Source organism: Berghia stephanieae, chromosome 5 (assembly GCF_034508935.2).
Source record: "Berghia stephanieae isolate SIO BIC M18660-M18661 chromosome 5, UCSD_Bste_1.3, whole genome shotgun sequence".
Taxonomy (NCBI): domain Eukaryota; kingdom Metazoa; phylum Mollusca; class Gastropoda; order Nudibranchia; family Aeolidiidae; genus Berghia; species Berghia stephanieae.
The window spans coordinates 36,927,933-36,945,180 of NC_088364.1; the positions used below are offsets into that span (position 1 = coordinate 36,927,933).

A 17,248-nucleotide genomic window follows, 5' to 3' on the forward strand; every position below is an offset into this window, starting at 1 on the left:
TCACGACTCCTCTACCCTAAAACGATTGTAGACAGCACTCTTGTGAATTTTGTGAAACTAACGCATGGTGAACTTTGAAGCCAAATTTATAAAACAAGAGAACCCATGTAATAAACAATCATCAAGGTCCTCTTAGAATGCAATCGAGGCCTGTATGATACAATGTTAGAAAAATCAGAAAGAAAATATGTACGAAAAAATTAGCATTTCTCTCCACTGAGTAAGTCTGATTTTGTCTCTGGTCGATATACTCTTGTAATTTTATATTTCCTGCTTTGAACGGCATTACTGGCATTCACATCTTTTCAGATTTTTTATTCTTACATGAGATCGTGCCCCCCCCCCCCCCACCCCCCATTAAAAAAAAAGAAGAGATATGTAAAAAATACCACAGTATAACCCAATACAGATTTATAAGAATATGACAGTATGACTTTGCAAAATAAGCAAAAAGGGTTAAGTATAATGCTCGGAGAAAAAAAAAAAGGTGTTGAAAGTGGGTCTCGATTTGCCCTTTCCACATGACCTGCTCCCTAACTTTTCCTTTCACTTTCACACAAGCCAGGAAATGATTTCATTCTCTTTTTTATTTTAAAAAGGTCATAGTATGCGCAACAATAATATACAATATACTACCGCCAATTCGTTTACTTCTACAAGTGGTACTCCACCTCCTCCTCCTCCTCCTCCTCCTCCTCCTACTACTACTACTACTACTACTACTACTACTACTACTACTAATACTACTACTACTACTACTACTACTACTACATACTACATAATAATAATATATATTAATAATAAATAATAATAATAATAATAATAATAATAATAATAATAATAAATAATTTCATTCTTATTTTCAATCTTACTATATTTTATATAATTTCAGATCCACTTTTGACAGTTAATGTATCAAATGTGGTAAGTCAAATAAATTTCATTAGCACATTATCACTATGATAAAATCAAATGATGTTGCAAATCTAGGAATCACACCAAATTGTTTATTATTATTATGATTATTATTATTATTATTATTCATATGAATGAACATGTAACAAAACTGAAGAATAATAAAAACAGGAAAGAAAAGAATGATGCAGTAGATTAAGAACAGAATGAGAGTAATTATCATACTCATTCATTTACTTCAGCTATTGATAATTATTATTATCATTACATACTTAATCTACAGAGCAGATCTGAGTAAAGTGCATCTTAAGTTCACTTGAATGGACATGCAATCAAATAATTTTTTTCCCTCTTTTATTCATATTGGAATCTTGTTTTAAAACAATTTCCCTGTAAATTCAATGAAAACAAAATCATGACCTGTCCCCTTTGTGATGATTGGTTTACCAATTGAAACTATAGGAATACCAGAGGAAACACTTTAAAGGAAAATATATAAATAAACATTAAAAAACATTACAAAACCTTGGTCAATTGAGTATTTGTTTTTCATACTTATTGTTGGATTTGATTTTCTGCAATTAAATATGAAATCGTTAATGTTGTTTTCAGATGGAACAAGGTAGTCTCACTCAAAATGTCCAGAATATTGAGGAAAGCAGTTTTTATAGAGAGAGTGGTAAGTGGTTATAATTGCAACATATTTTTTTGTTGGGGGTGGGGCGGTGGGATCAATTGGACGAAAGGAATTATATATTTGTTTGTTCATTTATTTACAGATTAATTCAACTTCATTAATTGTAATTAATCTACTATTAATATTAGGATCTTGAGAAGTCAGCATGATTTAATGTGGCCATACTCATTTGAAATTATGATATTAAAAACCAAACAAACCAAAACAAAACATAACGATCGCTTATCACATTATCTGCACGAAGTACATTAAATACAGGTGTTTGGCACTGCTCTTAAGTGATGGATTCTGTCTCCTTTGATCGAAACTGTGTTCATCAAAAAAAATAATCAACCCAGTCTGTTTTTCTGTTTATATTTTATGTGCATTAAGTATATTGGGTTCAGTTTCAACATCTAACCTACAATGTAGAGTGACATTGATGGCATGCATCTGTTCATCCTTAAGCCAGGATGTCTCAGGAAGTCCAAGTGAAATCATAATTTATGTATAGACATGGGAACATTATTCATGGAACTCAGATTGCAGCTGTAAAGTATGCAACAGTCCTAGAGTGAACTAGTGTTTTTGGTGTCAACATAGCAGTTTTTATAATTTACTTAACTGTAAAGCACATTGAGCGTAATGAGTCTGGAAATTCAACATATTATAAACATGTACAGTGTGTTTTTTTTATTTTTATTAATGACACATTTCAGGTTTGAATAACTCGAGAGCTATGTAAGATTTCATCAAACGGTTTTTTGCCATATGTGTAGAATTTATTCAGGTTTTGATTGATATAACTTTTAACACTATGCGTCCTTTGGTAGCTGAGTTATGACGGCATCAGTAGAAAGGTAATTTTGACATGAATCTCGATTTATTTTGGTTTTGTCCGACATGATTCTCGAAAGTTTATTTCATTTAACATGTCAATCTAAGGATGTCAACTTGGAATATTGCCTTGACACTGTAAAATTCTTTTGTGTATGACGTCACCTGAAGACAAAAATAAGAGAATCCGTTCGCTCTGTCACATTACTAATGCCGCAAAAGATATGGGACGAACTGGAGATACACTTGGGGCTTGTCATTCAAAAGGGACATGATAACGTGGATCGGACAATTACCCAAACACACAATCACCAGTAAACTGTCAGAAAAATCTTTAATGAATTTGAAGCAATATGTTGAAAACCAAATTGATGTCATTGTAGCTGTTCTTGAGGTAATCAAACCTGAAATGTGTCAATGATTAAAAACAAATACACTGTAAATTACGATTTATTTCAAAATTACACTTTTCTACTCACGGCATCATAACTCAGTTACCAAATGGCGCACAGTGTTAAAACTTATATCAATCAAAACTTAAATAAATTCTGCACCTATGACAAAAACCGTTTGATGAAATCTTACATAGCTTTTGAGTTATTCAAATCTGAAATGTGTCAATAATTTCAAAAAAACACACTGAACATATTTATTTTGTTTTGTACCTGTTTAAAACTTTGTGATGGAAAGAGAAATGAGGGATAGGAGTGTCTACTGAGGAGGATACTTTGACGGACCATATACGATGCATAGGCCATAATATAACTGATGCTTTTATTTATTTTTTCCAGATTGCAATAGAGGTTTTAATCTTGGCTTCGGAAGAATCATTCAACAGAATGAGTCTGTAACTGTAGTGTTGCAAGATCCCCAGACAATTTCACAGGGAGAAAATTATGATGTGAGATATTTTACATTTTATAACATTCTAAAGTCCAGTTTTGTTTAGGTGTTTGATGATATCATGAATTTTAAAAAAAAGGTTATTCTAAAGGAACTGTGTTTTCAGTCCACCAGTGGACTGAAAACACAGCTGTGTATTTAGTCCACCGGAAATAAAAATATTTAAAAAGGACCAATTATCATCTATACTTGTTACATTAATCGATAATGACGACATTGATACTGAGCCTATTGTAGGTTAGGCATCATCAGAAGTGGACAAGCATAACATTTATGACAATTTGACGGCTTAATAATATCATTTACAGCATTTTATTTACTCTCGAAAAGTCTTGATTGAGAGTTGTTCAAAATCGGGAGCCTGAAATAGACAAATTTTTACCATGGTTGCCAGATAGCCATTGGCCTGGTCAATTTGACCAAAATTGGCCACACAGAGAATAATTTTTTATAATTAATTTAAAATTAACATTTATATCTATTTTTAATGTTTCCTAGTCCATTAGAATTTGTATGATTATCAAAACCGATGAGTTTTCCAAGGAGATCAGAGTTTTCTTAATTTTCAAGTTCAACACGTTGACGCCATTCCTGATGACTTGTGAAGTGTGATCGACCTTTATTTTTTTAAAATTTATTTACTTTTACTCACTTTTAAGATTATCATTTTAATTTAGAACACAGTGAGGCGTCAAAATGTATTGCCTTGTGTATTTCTTGTACGTAGCAATATGAATCCGGAGAAAAACGAACAAACAAAACAAAACCAACCCAAATAAATTTTTAAAAAGATAAAAGAAAAAGAGAGAACACTTTTATAGTTATAGGGTCTTGAATGTGTTTAAGGGAGAGAAGGGGGTAGGTGGTGGGATAGATTAGATATATAGAGAGAGATAGAGTATAAATAGATAGAGAGTGTGTGTGTGTGTGTGTGAGAGAGAGAGAGAGAGAGAGAGAGAGAGAGAGAGAGAGAGAGAGAGAGAGAGAGAGAGAGAGAGAGAGAGGGGTTTTATATTTTATTTTGGTTCCTATCCTTATTTATAAGGTTACAGCTTGGAACACTTTTGGTGTAGACAATATCGGCGTGAGCAGTAAGGAAGATGATTCTTTTAAGGACTCTTTTGGTTTTAAAGGTTTGATGGCGCTTATAGTTATAGAACACTGAGGTCATTTTAGGGCTAGTAGAAAGGAAAAAATGGGATACCAGTCAAAAAAATTATAGTTTTACAAGACATGATAGACGATGAACAATAGACCAGCCCTACAATTCAAAGGACAAGGAATGATTTTGAAAGCATACCATACATGCCGAATCTTACGATATTTTTCGTAATTTTACGAATTTTAGATAAATTTTATGGCCAAATATGAAATTTTATGGAAAATTACGAATTTATAATTCTTAGTAATACTTAAATGATAATAATAATAATAATAATAATAATAATGTGGTTGTTTATACAAAATTAAAATTACTAAATTTGAAGTTTTCAATTTGGCAAGTCTGTGGAAGAAGACAAAGTCAAGACTGCCCGGGGTGGAGGGGGAAGAGGAGGAGGCCTCGAAGCACAGCTGTACTCGAGGCCAGTGATCGATGTGAAAAGTGACAAAATAGAACCTTACTTGGGGAAGCAATACTAGAACTCTGATCTCCTTGGAAAATTCATCGGTTTAGGTAATCACAAAAAATTCGAAAGGACAAGGAAAAATTTAAATTAGATATAAATGTTAATTTTAAATTAATTGTAGAAACATTATTCTCTGTGTGGACAATTTTGGCCAAATTGGCCAGTCCAATGGCTATCTCGCAGCCACGGTAAGAATCTCGTCAATGTTTGATAAATCGGTTCCATGAATTGAGATCTATTTCAGGCTCACGGTTTCGAACAACTCTCAATCAAAAGTAAATAAAACACTGTAAATGATATTGCTATAAATGTTATGTCTGCCCATTTCTGATGATGCCTATAATAGGCTCAGTATCAAAGTCGTCACGATCGATTAAGGCAAGTATAGACGATAATTGGTCCTTTTAAAATATTTTTATTTCCGGTGGACTGAATACACAGCTGTGTTTTCAGTCCACTGGTGGACTGAAAACACAGTTCCTATTCTAAAACATTTCACAACACTGAACCCAACCCAGGTCTGAATTTGTTATTTGCCCGCCATGATTGCTTTTCTTTTTAAGCATCATCCGAAAACAATGTCAGGTACCTTTTGACTAGTCTGCTTATCATCTATCAAAAGACAAATCTGACAAAATCTCACACGTGACTTTATAACTTTGAAGACATACATTTAATTTTTTGGCCATTTCTAGCAATTTATAGTGGTAATGAGAAGAATTAAAACAAACACAATTGTTAAACCAATGGATTCCCTTGTATTGATTGCAAGTTTGAATTCCATTCAGCTTTTATTTTTTTTGGCAACAGTAGCCAATACAATAAGATGGTTACTTTACAACAATGTCCATTTTTGCTTCTTTTCCATTTTTTCACAGCTTTTGGATGAAGTTGGACAATTTTAAGGAAAAGTTCCCTCAAAGGAAATTGACATATCATGATGACTTTTGTACAGCATTCCACAAGTGTGTTTTTAAAATGAGAATATTTTTGAGTAAAAGCAATAAACAAAATTGAATCATAGTATTTCTTGTTTTATGTATTTAAAAAAAAATGTTTTTCTGTTTAAAAGCAAAAGAACTATTGCCGTTTAAATTTTTCTTCAAAAAGCCCTTTTAAAAGAGTTACTACTACTCGTTTCATCATTTGAACAGGTCTAGTAAAAGAGCAACTCTATTTGATTCATCCTTTGATGAAAAGCTCTTGCAAAAGATAAAAGGAAATGAAGCGAGTTTAAAAGTCCTGAGGACAATTGGGACCTGACAGATACAGCATGGCAGTCAGAGGGACATTCTGCAATCAACACCACTCAAAAAAAAGAACAGAAAAAAAAAGTTGTTTCAAACTAATAATTCAGATGAGTGAAAGAGCCACTCGAGTTAATAATAAGTAATGAGTCGAAAAGTAACATAAGACAATTAAGAACAAAAACTTATGTTTTGGGGAATTAAACTTGATTGCTACACCACCTTTGCCCAACTGTAAAAGGGACACTCTGCAATCAACACCATCCAACACTCCAAAACATGGGGTTTCAAACACCACGTTAATCTTGAGTTTGTCCGCTATCAACAATACATTTGAGAGTCAGAATGAGGCCAAAATCCAATGCTGTGCAAGTAGTTGATTTTGGTGAGGTAGTAAATCTGGGAAAAGAAAATTCTTTTGCCCTGGTTTATCTCTAATGGGGGTCCTGATAGCTCAGTTGGTAGAGCATTTGCCTCACAATCAAAGGGACTGAGATCAAATCCGGGTGCAGTTGAGATTATTTTATTCGTTTTGTTTTCAAGGGTTTTACGGCGCATGCAACACATTTAGGACATATCAGCGCCAGTAAAAAGGAAGAAAATGGGATAATAAAAAATGTTCTAGGTTTACAACTGAAAGCATAAAAGAAAAAGTAAGACAAAGGGGAAGGGTTCAAAAGGCCGAACGGATGTAGATTCTAAGAGTACTCCACCATTGTACTCAGTTTGAGATCACCCAAAGTCTCATCCAGACACAAGCACAGGTCCCCACTAAGAGGGACACACTCAAAAGTTCACAAACCAACATATATTTTATAACAAAAACTGTAACAGTATGTAACAGAGAGATGATGTACAAGGAAAAAAATGTCATTTCCCAAAACTCTAACTATACATTTGACTGTCTCCCTCAAAGCCAGGGTATCCGGCCAGGGCCATGACAAAACCAAGTAATCTTATCCCAAGACAAAGGCAGAAAGCATGTTGGAAAACAGATATAGGGGGAAAGAAGACAGTAATAGTGCCTCACCGCCCACTATGGGAGTGAGATTTTTTTCTGACCCCCCTCCCCCCTGTGATTGGGTAAATGAGTCTGTAAGATCTAGTGGAAAGTACTTTGCGATAGACTAATGTTCTATCCAAATGGTAGCAAGCAATTGCTGTTGTCCGTTCCACACTATAGAAACCAGGATAAACTCCCGCTCCATGGCTTTGAAAGACTACTTATCTCTAATGGACTGTGGTGTATGCATACATTTAGTAAATTTCTGTGAAGTGCAATATGACATGCAAGAGTTGAATATTAACCACCTTAATTTTCTCAGTATACTTTGCAATTTTATTGGCAGAATCAACTTAAATATGGATTAAAGGTGAACATTTTATCTGGTTTGTAATATTTTATTTCTCAATTCATATATGATTAACCTGTCAAATCTCAAACTGCAGTTTTCATCCCACTCGCATCAATCACACTTATTCACACACTACATGTTCACTTATCATTCATACAAACAGAAACTAATGAAGACGGACGCTTTTTGTGACATAAGCTCGAATTCCCCTTTCTTCTCCCTGGTATTTCTTCATCTCAGACTTGTGCTCTGGCACCTGTTGAAAAAACAAAACAAAACAGAATAATAATATAAAAAATGCAAGTGACTGCATGTATTCAGAAATTACTATTTGTCATATTAGACATCGACCAGAGGGCTGACATAAAATGTTTTTCTTCTGATAAAATTTGTTTCCAGAAAATATACCTCAAACTTAGATGGGATGTATTGCTATTTTTACCTAAATCACTAGGTGCTTAAAATAGTTCATTAAAAAAAAATAGGTACCTTTCAATTAGGAGACAAAATCAAAACTATCTTCCTCTAACACTTACTGGAGGTTGAATCGCGAGTCCATTGCCAGTAGTCTGGCAGGGGCGTGATGGTACAGTTTTAAAGAAATTAATAGATCATGACTGAAATGTATGATTTTGAACCCCCAGTGCACAAAGTTGTGAATGTTAATACTGTCGATTTTAAGTTCAAGTAGGCATAAAAATATTCGCTGTTAGTGTTTGACGCCATTGAAATTTTTACAAAAAAATACAATGATCATTAATTTTAAAAGAATAAATGGTTTAACCTGAAATACTATCATTGTGCGCTGAACGAAACTTAGACTATATACAAAAAGTGAGAGAAAGTGAACACATAAGTTTAGAAAAATCATGGGAGAGCTAATTCGTCTTTTATACAGACCATGCAAGGCATCGTAGATCAATAGGTCCATAAATTATCTTATTCTCTTTTGTTACCTGTTATTCTTCACCTTAAGGGTGATCAGAACCCCACATAATGGCAGCAAAATATTTAATTTGAAAGATTTTGTTGATATAGCAATTAACTTTTTTTATATAATGGATTGTGCCTTTCCATTCACAAGCAGATAGCAGTATAATGGGGTAGAAGTTAAGAGTCTTGTTCCAGTTCCAGGCAAATTGTTGGCATGATAACATGATTTTATAGTACGTACTACTCTAGTGTGCATTGATGTGAAAAGATGAATGAATGAATAATAATCTAGTACATCATTTGAGTATTATACTTACATATACTCTTCTCTTTACTGTTGCCTTCTTGAACTTTTCCTTGTGTTTCACACGGGGGTTGTTTTTCTTGGGTTTCTTTGTTGTTACTCTGTTTTTCTCCATCTAATGGAAGTTTTTAAAAAATGTTACAAATTGATAGGAGAAGAGACTTCAACTTAAGCAAGAGCTGCATTTTATACTGAACTTCTATTTACTATCTTGGAACTCGCGCATATATTCTTTACTAGAGTAATTGACTTGATTTCAACATCAATGGAAATTTGTTGGGTTAACCATTCAAGGAGAGAAAAAAGGATAATATTGAAATGACTACAACCAAGATATATATGCACAAATCATCCCTACCAACCCCCCCCCTCCCCAAAAAAAACGACAAACAAAAAAATAAAAACTGGAAATGAAAAGTGAATTGAAGCAAAATTAAAGGATGTATTAACATTTCTATCCACAGCAGTATTTTTATGTATCAAAGCAAAAACAGGATTTAATGACTAGTCTTAATATTCTGATTTGCTTTGACATTATTTACTATTCAACAAGTTACTCTAAAATTTTATTATCACAAGAAAATTTATAACTGTTATTTATTGGTATAGACATTAAAAAATTTCCCACCTGAATGTAATCTTTTATTTTAATCTAATCATCTTAAAGTTACATTAAAAAAAAGGAAAAAATATTCATTTACCATTTTTGGCAAAATAATTTTACATAGCAATCATTAACATCCTATCAACACTCTGAAGCCATCAAACTCACTAAAATTGTATGAGTTTGCAAACAGAAACTAAAAGATAGGACATATTTTAATAAGTCTATCTTGTTATGGCAAACACCTTTAATGAAAGATAGTTGAACGGGAACGATGATTTTTTTTTTCTCTCTATTTTTGTTCTGTTTATGGTGGACACTTCTAATGCTAACACAGGCAAGAATTTCACCTACAAAGAATTTCTGGTTTAATAATGTCTTAAGTTGAAGTTCAACTTAAATTTTGATATAATTTTAAGTAAACAATTGTGGCTAAAATGATAAAAGGGTGTTGTAAATCCAAAACATATCAACACATGCAACATATGACATGTCTTTTTATATAAATCATGTACAAGCTGTTTGTAAGCTCAATTGTGTTGAAAGCATATTCAAAGCAATAAATAAATAGACATAAGTTGACGAATGTAAATAAATATATTAGCAAATAAATAATAAATATACAATAGGGGGAAAACATGATTAAAAACCTGACAACTGTGTGGTTGTCTCAATGTTTTGTGTTGGTAGACTCAAAATGAAATACACTATTCAAACTGAATTTGATTGAACTTGTGTATGAAGTACACTTCTCTATTGTAGACACTTGCGTCAGGAACAGAGGGTGTCTGCCTTACACAAGTTAGGCTATATTTTCATCACTTTTCTACTAAAAATTACTGTATAAGTGGTAAGTCAATCAACAAATATGCAAGACACACTTAAAGATAGATTTAATCATAAGCTTATCAAAGAATGAAAATTATTTTTAAAAAGCCAGTCTACCTGTAATGTTATAGGCCTTCCTGCTCCATCTTCCATATCCTGAGACTCCTCGACACCATCCTCTATCTTGTCTTCGTCATCATCCTCATTTCTTATATTCATTCTATCAATAAAGAATAAATTTTAAAAAGAAAATTAACCCTCTGAGCAAATAGAAACAAGTTGTGACTTGGGCTTTATTAAAGGGTGTGGAGAAGGGAAAGGAGTGACACAAATTGATTAGGTTCTGATTTATTCATCAAGTACAATTAACTCAAATTTTATATCTTTCTAGGGGGCTAGATAGCTCATTTGGAAGAGCACTAGCTTCAAACTCAAAGGTAACGAGATCAATCCCAGGTGGAATCGACGCTTTTTCTATCCAAAGGATAGCATGCAATTGCTATTGTCCAGTTTTTGCTATAGAAGCTGGGATCAACCCCAGCTCCATGGGCCTAATGACTTGGAAGGAATACTATAACTTTGTGATTAACAAAAAACAAAAACATGCATTTAAATTTCTAGTACTAGTAGCTACTGGAGGGATACAATTTTTCATACCTTCTGGCACCGGATATCAAACCTACAGATTAACTCCTGATCTATCTAGTACTGCTCAACTACATGTTAGCCCATACTATGGCTAAAAATTGTGTAGGGGCAATAAATAAAGTATCTTTAGATCATTTTTACCTCCTGGGTTTTTTAATTTCCGTATCACTTTCCTCATCACTCTCCTCCATAAGATGATCTGGAATCTCCTGGTACATTTTGGCCAACTATGGAAAAGTAAATATTGGAAACATTCAGTAAACTAACATGCCAATGTTGTTACTATTTTTATATGTTTTTGTTTTTTTTTGTCTTGTTTATCTCAGGGTCCCCACCAAATCCTTGAAAATATTTTCATTTTTTTCTGCAGAAAAATGAATCCGCTGTGTTTCAAAAATTGGGCCCTAAAGACCTAAATTTAAAAATAATTTGTCACATATCCACTTAAATGAGTAACTAATAAACTCTCACCCTAGAATTTAGATAAACTACAAGCAACATCCCCATTATCACCAACACTACGTGTACTTTTAATGACACAGAGTCTTATGAAGTTTATCATGGTATTGTTGTCATTCTTGTTTTGGCCTCATGTAGTGATAACGTTTTTATTCTTAATATGGGAGGCCATTATCGATCTATAATTGATTTAATTGTAGTTTTCTTTTTATATTTATAGACTGAACAATAAGCCTCCTTTACTCTGTGCTGCCATTGCATTGCAGTCAATTTGAAAAAAAAGATTCTGTGAGCCAAGACTCTTAAAAAGTAACACAAGTCTGAACTCGGCATCTCCCTAAAAATGAGTAGCAAATCTAATTCTGATACTAATCTTGTCTACAATCTGCATCTTCTACCACAATGGAGCACACAAAGTTAGAAACACAAAATGTCATTAGGACTCTTAGCATAGATCATAGTATTGAAACAGGAAACTTAAAATTCCGAAGGATCTGAATCTATGTGTACATATTGGCAGGTCTAATAACCTAACACAATTGTGGGTTTGATTTCATATTGTTGTAGTTGACTATTCATTGGTTTAGTTAAGCCTTGTCAACAATTTCAGACACATTCACTATGATCATTAATTGTACAAACTGGTAGCAATCGAAATTCGAGTTTTGGGAAAGCGAAAGTGAAAATAAAAACACTCAATAAATTGATTTCTAGTAGCACTATCCTTTGGAATCACACCACCTAGTGGACAAGAAAAGATAATAACAAATTCACAAGGCGACAGATCTTTACTTTTGACAAACTACCTTCACTTAGCAACGTGTTATAGAAGCATTAGTGGAAAAAAAATAAAAGACTCATAGACTGTTGACCAAGCATTTGTCACACTTTTTCCCGACCTGATTGCAAAAGTCAAGACCATTTGTTTTCTCGCCTGACAGCATTTTCCTGAATTTTTCTCCAAAATAAAATTCCTGACTTTCTTTCACTTTAAGTGACGCTTGAGAAACCAATTAGGTCTGACCAGTGGAAAAATTTTGCCTTCAACATTCTGGCCCATAGGCATTGTACACTGTTCCAACTTTATGCCAAACCAAAAAGGTCACATATGACATTTCTTTCATTTTTGCAAAGCATGAGTAATTAACCAGGGTCATAGTTGCAGTAAAAAAGATAAATATTCATATACATATATATCGCTTTTTGGGGAGATTACAAAAAAATAAATTATTTTACTATTATGTCTTTTAAGAATCCCACAAAAAATCAAACCCACAATTAAAAAAACAAAAAAAACAAAACATTTTTTGCTTGTCAGAAACATTTCATGAATTTTAGCTGGATCCAACTACATTCAAAATCAAGAGTTTTATCTCAAATGAAAAAAAAAAGACAAAGAAACTAATAGAATATTTCTAATAATTGTCTCATAATGTGACAGTACTCCCGGCATATGGCAATACCGTTGCCAGTTGAAATTCATGTAAACAGACGTCATCTTCTAATAGAGATAATATTCCATTTTTCACCTCTGAGCCAAAAAAATGTGGCAAGGTAAAACATAGATGGATGATTCTGTATGACTGAAAATGATGTTTTTTTTTTGTTTGGTTTGTACTGATATCCTCACCCGTTTCCACTGGACTATTCTTGTGAGAACAGGATGACCTCGACAATCTTCTCCACTCTCTATTAAATGAAGGTAGAAGGCAATATTGGCCGCTAACCTGTAAGACAGACATAAAAAAATATTTTAAAATTATTGTTAAATGCTAACTAAAATTAGTTATAGTAAAATTACTTTAAACCGAAAGAAGTTAAACCGAAAAATACCTTAATCCGCAAAGAATTTAATAAATTGTGCTAGTTTCTTCATTATCTTTGTACTAATTCTTACGATGAACCGAAATACTTCTAAGCAGGACTTTCTTTAAACCGAAACAACTTGAGAGCACCTTCCCTTTTTCTCTCTATATTTTTCTTCAAAAATTCGGGAAGGAGGCCACACGTAATAATGCCCGGCGATATTAAACAGAACGTAAGTATAAGATGAGGGTGATGGGTGGGTGGGGGGGGGGGGGGGGGGGGGGGGAGAGGCAAACACTTCAATCGCTGCACTTGGGCTTGGCCAACACCACAGTCGCACAGACTGGAAAAGGAAGACAGCGGGTGACTGGCATGCGAAAAATGAGGAAAGAGGGGGAGTTGGGGTGTAGAATCACGCAAGCGAGATGTTCTCACTCATGTGTGTGTTGATGCTTTGGAACTGACTGGATTTGCAACACGATGATAAGGAAGGGGGGGGGGGGGGTGGTAGACAACTTACCATTGGCATGCCATTTCATTTCCACTTTGTTTAAATGTGTATGTGAGGGGGGGGGGGGGGGGGGGGGGGGAAGGTTCTATGTAATTAGGCCTTTGAACCTAATGGCTTTTCAACAAAAGACAGCTTAGCATTGACACGCCTTTTCATTTCCATTTCACTTCACCTCTGAGTAGCTGCGCCTCATTCATTATCAATTATTGCACAAGAATTTTCGATCTTATTTTAGCTTTGCATTTTACCAAAAGATGTCTAAAAGAAAGCACTGTGCTTACACGTTGGAGTTTAAAATCAAAATATTATGTGAAGTCGATGAAAAAAAAAGTTGATCAAGACGGAGATATGTAAAATACACGGCATCCCGAACTCAACTCTTTCACTTTCAACAATTTTGAATTAAAAACAAAAATCCCCAAAAATATTTTTAAAACACACACAAAAAAAAAAAAATTAATGGTTACGAAGACGGCATTTACTCAACAACTCCATTTAACGGGAAACCCATGATACGATTAAATGAGCAAATTCATTAAATAGTTACTACCCTTGAAAAAACATTGCAAAACGGGAACTTACTTTAAACCAAAATGTCTTTAAACCGAAATGGTTTAGAAGGTCCCCAAAATTTCGGTTTAAAGTAATTCTACTGTATAAATTAGTAATTTATAAGACTTGAATACCTTTACAACATTTCAGATTTTTCAATGCAAGTGGTCAAAGAAATAAGTGACCCTGCTCTTTGAATTCATCTTAGGAGGATGTCACACCAGAAAAGGATTATAATCACAATGGCTTAAAAATCCGCTTTTAAGGTGACAACATTACCAGTTATGAAGTCATTGACATGAAATAGAGGAAGTGAGAAATTTAAATATATAAGTGGTAGGAGAAAAGTTATGGTGTGCTCATTAATGTTTAAAAAGACTTGATGAGTGTGTTTTTAACAACAATAGAATCAACCCAATATTATTTTGTTAGTAGTTTTGTCTCTCTTCCTAGTCCTTCAGATGGGAATCAGTTGGGGGTACCCCACCAGACCCACACAACAAAATGACACTATGTTTCCCATATTAAACGATGTAATCATGGAACTTGTCCAGATTATTAATAATTTCATCCCATCTAATACACTGGAATCAGCAACAGAGTCGAGACAGCTTGTGTTGCTCAACCATAATTAATCTGGTAGAAGCGCACTCTCTATCCAATAGTACAAAGATGCCTATGGTACAAAGGTGTGAAAGGGTCTCTTTTAAATAGTATGAATTCATTTGTCTGTTCATTACAAGTAAAAGGTATGCAATCTTATAGTAAACATTGAAATGCATTGAATCAGATTTTTATTCGGATGGTTTCTTTTGCAAAATAATATTGTACTCTTATTTACCTGGTCAAAAATAAACATTTAAAATACCCGTTCCTTTACTTCACTACACCCCAACAAAATGGCAATCGTGATTACAAAGCTACTCACAGTCTGAAACAGGTATCCTTGCTCTCTATTCTCCAACCTTTTTTGTCTTTCAATAATTCTAGTTCTTCAAGCTGTAAAGAAAGGAATGATAAGGATTTGTTCGTGTATACTTCACTAATTACAAACCCCTGATTGATTTCATAATGCACTTTATTGGCTAAAAGTTATATGATATACAATTTATTGATACACAAATTGTATCACTCTTTACCAAAAGTGGGGGTTCCATTTTCTGACCCCCCTGTCCACCCAGCAGTGATTGGGTAGATAAGTCTGTTAGATCTGGTGGAAAGTACTTTACAATAGACTAGCGTCCTATCAAAAGGGTAGCTAACAATTGCTATTGTCTGTTTCATGCAATAGAAACAGGGATAAACTCTGACTCTATCAACCTCGTAGCTCATCATTATGTACAAACAGAATGTCGTAAGATTCAGTTAAGCAAAACTCAACGCACCAGGAGGATTTCATTTTCCTCGTATGCAAGAAATATGTGCTAAAAGATCTCTTCATCACACAAGCTAATTGTTTCCAATGAAGCTTTAAATTAAAAACAGGAAATAAGTGAAATGACAAATTACACAAAGGTAAACAGTTGTCTTTAGTACAGCTTGTTTGAGAAAATAAAATAAAATGGTCAACATGGATACAAGATTAGTCACAATGAGTGACATCTAAGTCAATGCAAAGTTGAAATAAAAGAAAAGAAAAGAAATTATTTATAAATCTTTGATAGCTAAGATTAGTAGACAAACTGATTTTGAATCAGAAAAGATTTCTTGCTGGCCAACCTGTCCACCTGCGCTTTTGGTCTTGTGGTATGACACTCGCTTTCAAATCGGAAGGTCATGGGTCCGACCTTTGCTCGGCACAAAGTTGAGTCCTTGGAAAAGGCTCTTTATCACATTCTCTCACCGTACTCAGGTGTAAAATGAGTATCTGGCCTTAAATAGTGTTGCCTCTTCCGAACATAATTGTAATATCACATAACAGGCATCATGTCGTCTCATGCTACATGTTAAGTGTTGCTGTTGGCGAGGGACCCTTTGTAAAGCACTTTGAGCATTTTTAGTGGAAATTGCACTATATAAAAGCTCAAGTTTAAAAAAATAAATTTTTAAGGTCTACTTTTAATATTCTCACTTAAAATTGCTTCAGAATAAATGTAGTGTACCTCAATATGGTCACATATTTATTTCTGGACCGACTCTAAAACATAATTTTGGTTCAGGAAATTTTAGTTAAAGGAAAACACATGCATCTGACCAATTTTAGCTCCTACTCTCTCTCTCTCTTCCCCTCAACCTCCAAAACAAATATCTTGAAAATATAAAATTCATTAAACAAGATCCCAAAGTATAAAGTACTTTGGACATATTAAGTTAAAATAATAATAATAATACACACACAATACTTACACATTTGTTTAACTCCTCTCTCAAGGGTTGTGCCTCTGGGTGAAGTTTCTCTAAGTGCTGAGAGGAAAAATACATTTTGTTTTTTTCTTTGAATTCAGCAATTCATTTTCAATTTCTAAAATAAGTGTGAAATAAAGAAAATTCCCAAAATTATTATGTAGTGGTTTCCATAAAAGTACCCACTGCTTGAAAAATCATCTCACAGAATTGCATGTTTTCTTCAAGAAATAGATTTTCCTCCTATCAAATGTGTCTCTTTGAGTGCCAGATCTTTGCTCTATTGTATGCTTTTTCTGTTCAGTAACAGACAAGCACATTGTTTAAACTTCGAACAGCATTACTGCATGCCATAGCCTTTCAAGTCAATCAAGTGTCCATAGTAAACTGAGAAGATGGTTAAAAGAAATGCTGATTGTGTGATCTCAATTTTTTTCCAATTGTTTTCCAGATAAGAATTGCATTTTTTACCAGTACACTATCACTATTTATTTTTGTTATTCAGAGCGAAGACCAAATTTCAGCCATAAAGACAAAAAAATTGAATTGCGAATCATGCTTTTACTCAACGTACAAAGCCATCTTGCTCTGTTCTTTTCTGAGACCGTTTTGTTATGATTATGGTCTCTCTGTCCAAGACAAACCATAAAGTAAGTTGAAAACGTTTTCATCGTTTGTATTGTTACAGATTAACTATCA

General features: G+C 33.7%; 2 protein-coding genes across 10 annotated transcripts in view; one reads left to right on the forward strand and one right to left on the reverse strand.

Moving 5' to 3' along the window:
- Positions 1 to 5,982, forward strand: part of LOC144972850 (uncharacterized) — a 56,651-nt gene extending 50,669 nt beyond the window's left edge. For all 3 annotated transcript variants that reach the window (XM_078914576.1, XM_078914575.1, XM_078914577.1), the window contains exons 7-10: positions 893 to 924; positions 1,528 to 1,594; positions 3,220 to 3,329; positions 5,838 to 5,982. In XM_078914576.1, the coding sequence (XP_078770702.1) occupies positions 893 to 924; positions 1,528 to 1,594; positions 3,220 to 3,329; positions 5,838 to 5,864 (236 nt within the window). In that variant the 3' untranslated portion in view covers positions 5,865 to 5,982. The remainder of the gene's footprint in view (positions 1 to 892; positions 925 to 1,527; positions 1,595 to 3,219; positions 3,330 to 5,837) is intronic.
- Positions 5,983 to 7,586: 1,604 nt separating this feature from the next.
- Positions 7,587 to 17,248, reverse strand: part of LOC144972851 (something about silencing protein 10-like) — a 29,401-nt gene continuing 19,739 nt past the window's right edge. For all 7 annotated transcript variants that reach the window (XM_078914585.1, XM_078914584.1, XM_078914582.1 and 4 more), the window contains 7 exons: positions 16,553 to 16,609; positions 15,135 to 15,205; positions 12,968 to 13,064; positions 11,020 to 11,105; positions 10,348 to 10,450; positions 8,812 to 8,913; positions 7,587 to 7,817 (listed from right to left, as the gene is read on the reverse strand). In XM_078914585.1, the coding sequence (XP_078770711.1) occupies positions 7,728 to 7,817; positions 8,812 to 8,913; positions 10,348 to 10,450; positions 11,020 to 11,105; positions 12,968 to 13,064; positions 15,135 to 15,205; positions 16,553 to 16,609 (606 nt within the window). In that variant the 3' untranslated portion in view covers positions 7,587 to 7,727. The remainder of the gene's footprint in view (positions 7,818 to 8,811; positions 8,914 to 10,347; positions 10,451 to 11,019; positions 11,106 to 12,967; positions 13,065 to 15,134; positions 15,206 to 16,552; positions 16,610 to 17,248) is intronic.